The sequence below is a fragment of the Trichoplax adhaerens genome, genomic scaffold (genome assembly GCF_000150275.1).
Source record: "Trichoplax adhaerens TRIADscaffold_3 genomic scaffold, whole genome shotgun sequence".
Lineage (NCBI taxonomy): Eukaryota > Metazoa > Placozoa > Uniplacotomia > Trichoplacea > Trichoplacidae > Trichoplax > Trichoplax adhaerens.
This window is the reverse complement of record NW_002060945.1, coordinates 317,380-322,685: the sequence shown is the minus strand read 5'-3', so window position 1 is coordinate 322,685 and position 5,306 is coordinate 317,380. Positions and strand designations below refer to the sequence as shown.

At 33.5% G+C, this 5,306-nt stretch overlaps 1 protein-coding gene across 1 annotated transcript; it reads right to left on the bottom strand.

Annotated features, from left to right (window-relative positions):
• Nucleotides 1-1,648: 1,648 nt before the first annotated feature.
• On the bottom strand, nucleotides 1,649-5,002 carry TRIADDRAFT_22681 (uncharacterized protein; the record flags this gene model as incomplete). The annotated part of the gene is made up of 13 exons (XM_002110199.1): nucleotides 1,649-1,827; nucleotides 1,908-1,966; nucleotides 2,053-2,162; nucleotides 2,266-2,361; nucleotides 2,643-2,714; nucleotides 2,852-2,981; nucleotides 3,137-3,210; nucleotides 3,307-3,352; nucleotides 3,453-3,570; nucleotides 3,687-3,743; nucleotides 3,895-4,021; nucleotides 4,196-4,372; nucleotides 4,910-5,002. Coding segments are annotated over 13 exons (1,338 nt in total), but the record flags the coding sequence as incomplete, so codon positions are not given.
• Nucleotides 5,003-5,306: the final 304 nt, after the last annotated feature.

Genomic DNA, 5,306 nt, shown 5'->3' with positions numbered 1-5,306 from the left:
CTTAGGTTATGGATATTCTTACCAACAGTGTATTATTTGCTACTTGTACTTTAATATCATATCAGTTTACTATAGTGTAAAAGAATTACCTGACTTATAGTAGTAGCTAAATATCACCGCATTACACTTATCTTGTTGCAATACTACAAGCGTAGCTCATAATGAAATATGTTCATTCTACTATAGCTATTTCCAATACGACATACATACAAGAGTGTATACAGACATCGATCGCCTACGAAATCTTCCACTCTTCAAACTTCAATATCAACTGACAAAGATTCGGTGTGTGTTCCAAACCGTATACTTAATATTGAATACGCAAATACTATGATGAATTAAACGGTTTATAACATCTATAAAATTGCTATAGTATAAACTACATACATTTCCTTAACTTGATCTCTCTACAAACTTGTGCATTTTGCTTCTGCTAGACATAGTGTTCAAAAAGTTGTGCCATGGCAACCGATGACGCGTGCGCATTAGGCGCTAAGTGTTGGAGAGCCAAGTATCGCGGATCTCTCGATAATTATAACTAATTAATTAATGGACGTAACTCTGGTAATACCTGTATGGTTTTAAGCAATTATTTAGGTTGTTTACAATCCCGACTACTCAGTTTTACTGCGTACAATCATAAATGATCGCATAATTATCGAATATTCACTTCTCAAGTTGTTCGGTAGTAGTAGCGTTATGATTTTTATTGGTCTGTATACCCTTAAGCTTCTACAGTACTTCTCTGCGGCAGGTATTTAACGTAATAAGTGAACAGATCTCGAGTTGCTACGAAATCGGATCATTATAAACTAATATGACTCATACAGCATATTCGCATGCCATACGTTAGACAGGATTAAAATAAATTCTTTTAAATGGGGTCTTTACATGGAAAACTCTGCATTCTGTTTGCAGAGTAGGTATGCTATACGCGTATACTCGTGTTTATTACATAATACAGTACGTACACATACGTCGTATACGGTATTAAAGGCTTTCCTATGAACGTTTTCAGCCTTAAGACTGGTTTATACAGTATACTGTATACTGTGCATTGTGCAAATATAAACAAGGAGAAAAGGTTTAATTTCAACATCGCTACATTTCACACGCAAACAAAGCTAATAGCCAGTTTATTCTTAATTTCTCCCGACAGCATATACGAGCAAGTGCGTAATACCATCATACCTGATTAAAGTTTCTTTTATTACAAACTATGCGAGTATTATCGCATGCAGTCGCAAAAATCTTTCTTTAAGTTAGCGATAGTTAACCTTAGATTTTGAATAAAATTTCACACAATGCAAATTCAAAATTATTCGATGAAAACTACAAATCGACCTTAGAATGCAAACTTGCATAAGCCAATTACCCTAGGTTTACGTATTTGTACATGAGCAAGATAATAAATTTATGGCATAGTAAGTTCACATTAACTAAGCCCTACTATTGTTGTACAGATGTAAACTACAGCAAGTCTGCATAAACTGGGTAAATATTGCTGCGTAATCTCCTTAAAATCATAATTTAATAGAATGTTATAGTTAAAATTCAGTTGAATTGTGAGTTAACAAAGAAATCACGATATAAATGACAAGTTCACAATTGAAACAAACAAGTGAGAAAGTTATTCCAAACAAATAACTTATGAACTACGCTTCTTATACCGAATTAAAGGACGACTTGGTGTATGAATCATGGTCGTAAAATTCACTTCTGGAAAGTAATTGTCTACCAAATCTAATTCGTAAGTTCGGATTAAAACCGACCAGATAGTTTTTATTTGGACGTAAGCGAAAAATTCGCCAATGCATCTATGTCGACCTATATGTGCGATTATAATAAGCACTTAATCTCTAACATCGATTATATCACAAAATGTATAATCATTTTAATGGCTTTACCTGCTCCAAAAGGTACATATGAAAATTTTTCACTGTTATCAAGACCTTCTTCAGCAAATCTATTTCGATTTAACCGACAATAGACAAAATTTAAATACGAGTGTTTTATTCATACTATTTGTTAAAAATAAATTAAATTACGTACCGATCAGGATTGAAAGTTTCACCGTCTTTCCACACCGAGTATAATCTTTGATTCACGGTTGGAGATACACATATCTGATGCCCAGTTGGTATCGTGTAACCTTTAACTTTCTATTTTTATTATTAATAGTATACTGAGATACTCTAGTTGTTATTTAATAAGACTTAGAGACACATAACAGATATACAACGTACAATTAGTATAAATTCGCACCTGCGGTGTTTTAGCCATTCTCATCATTGTCATGATGGGTGGGCGAAGACGTAGAGTCTCCTTGAGAGTACGATCTAGATGCTTTAATTCTTTCAACTACAATGAAATAAGAAATACGTTTAATATCAACGCGAAATCAAAATTTGCCATCAACAATCATAAGTGCAAGAACGAGACGAATGATAAAGCTCCAAACTTTTGAAACGGCAATTATTTCTGCATTACAGTATATTTATTATAGCGATATATCAACGTAGAAGTGCGCTCAGGAATATTCCAAGAGCCATGTTATTCAATTCTAACCTGAATTCTATCTACTATAGTTTTGTTAGTGCGCGTAAATTAGAACTATTTCGATAATACGTTCAACGTCAAACCTTCTCATAAGATAAAGGTTCCAAATCGTCGTCATCTCCAAAAACTTCGTGCTGTTCCTCAATCAATCTATCCTGTGTCATAAATAAAGTCCGGTCCGATCGAATAATTAATTAATACACATCAAATAACTGTCGCTAATAACAAATTTCCAACAAGATTTGAAATTATATGTGTGATGTCATTGCATCGCATTAAGTCTACAGCCGACCTGCCACTTTTTATCTTTAGAAATGAAAAAGCCTAGCCATGAACTTGTTGTTGAGGATGTATGTTGGCCAGCCAATAACAATGCAATAAGCATACCAGCAATTTCGTCTTCAGTTAGTTTGCGACCGCTCCTACAAATAGAATTAAATAATAATATCATAGTTAATATCCAAATTATTCTATTGATCAATTTTAAAACTCGTTTTATCATGCTAAAGTACTCGAGCACTAATGTATTACATTAACGAATGTTATTCTCTATTAATCAACTCTACTCAATGGTAACCTGTAACTAGATTCTATCAAGGTGTTCAACATGTCATCTTCATATTTTTGTTCCTTAATCCTATTTGTAATAACCTATTACATTTGTATACAAGAAAAATTAAATACATCCTGTCCATCGAATGACATTCAAAATTTAATGTTGATTCATCGCTATCTAATACAATTTACCGAGCGGAAAATTCTCTTCATTTCTTTGTTGGCATTATCGCGTTTACTGTAAATGGTTATGAAGTAATTACGTTTTGTCTTATTATTTTTAATTGTATTATAATTATATCTCTCTGCCGGTATATCAAATCATCATTGATACATACATGAAGCTCGGAAAGGGGATCCAACCTGGTAAAAGCCAGGCTAACTGCGTGAAGCCGCCATCTAAATCAGCATAGAGTTGGGCAATTCTCTCATCCAGTAAAGACCTAATTTCTTTGCCTAGAATATGATAATTTCTTTTTAATAAATGTATTGTGCAATACGATTACCAGGAAGAGAAGCATTGATGTTATATCATTCCATAATGTACATTGAAATCTATTTGTTGTACTTACCATGCAAGCAGCGACTAGCCGTCATAATAATTAACTCCGAAAGAGCAACAAATAAATCTAAAATAAAGAAGAACACAAGGTAACTATTTCTATTTGATTACCTTAAGCAATAGGAATATACACATCGATAATACAGCAGATAGAAGGTTCTATTACTTTATATAGTTTAGTAGTTAACAAAAGATTGGACATAGTTATAATGCTATACCTTTTTCTCCTTCATTTCCCCATCGTTTGAAATATTCACGAGTTTCTTCTTCGATCATAGGTACGTAATTTTGAAATCTGGCAATGGTAAGTCCAGTCTTGAACATTTTTTTCTGTTCAAGAAACACCTAGACAAAAGTTTGGATCAAACATGTTGACTTCTTTTAATTACTAGATTCTCAATCAATTATTGATTATATTATCAAAAACGTTGTTGGCCAAGGTATGCAGAATTGTGAGAAATGTCCAATAATATATCTGACACAAAGTATCACAGTTTGCATCATTCTTCTTACGGATACCTTATGTGGAACGTCGTAAGCTACGCCTTTCCCAAATACCGGGGTAGTGAGTTGTGAATATACGTCTTCAGCGTTTAAATCTTCATTCTTGGAATTAAAAAAGAGTGAACTGGCCTCTGATCCAACTAGGTACGTAAACGTGCTGCCAACCATAGTAAAACTGAATACTTCCCCGTACTTTTACGTCATGCGAATATGGAGTATATATGGGGAGATAAGACAAGTGGCATAGATAAGGTTAATAAGATCATCGTCATAGCGGCAACAGTTTATAACTACGATGCTGCAATAACACACTTGATCATTTCACAAACGGTAATCCTTTCAAGCAGCTAGCTTTACATACTTTATCATGTAAAAGTTATTAGTCATTTTTTGCATCTGACTTTCAAATGCTTTTCAATAATCAATTTGAATAGTGTCATGCAGTGTTGTATACCGTTATACAATGCATGTACTAGTATTTGGAAAGAGAATATTGGATAATTAGTATACTTTACCCAGGGACTTGTAAGACTAATCCATAAGTATTATTCTAATGTCTTAGAAGTTTCTGCTTTACCCTTCTCACTCCAGTATGAGTATATGAAAGATCAAATATTGTAAATTGAACATTTGACTCTTTTCATATTGTAATAGTGGAGTAGCGGTATACAATCATTAACTTGAACTTATGAGAGATGTATGATAAGATATTATTCCAGCATTGCTTACCTTCTTGTGAGCATTTTGCAAGAAGAGAATAGGATTTTTGGAGAATTCTATTGAGCAACCAAGAAATGGTATACTGGATGGTATGTGTGGTGGTAGATTCTACATCATGAGAACAATATTTAGAATTATAAATAAATCAGGAGGAACGAATACTTTGGTCATTAGTAGTAGTAGCAGTAGCAGTAATGGGCAAGCAATCGATTGGAGAACAAGTTGAAGAATAACATAAACTGAATCATTGACTTGGATACGTCATCAAGTTTCATTCTCTAGTCCATGCAATATCATTGAGCACAATTGTAGCAAGTGATGAGTATACAGTAGTAGCTGTAAAATCAGTCTATGCTGTAAGTAGTTACTTTGACGTAGGCTAATGGATGCTAGTGATTGTATCATC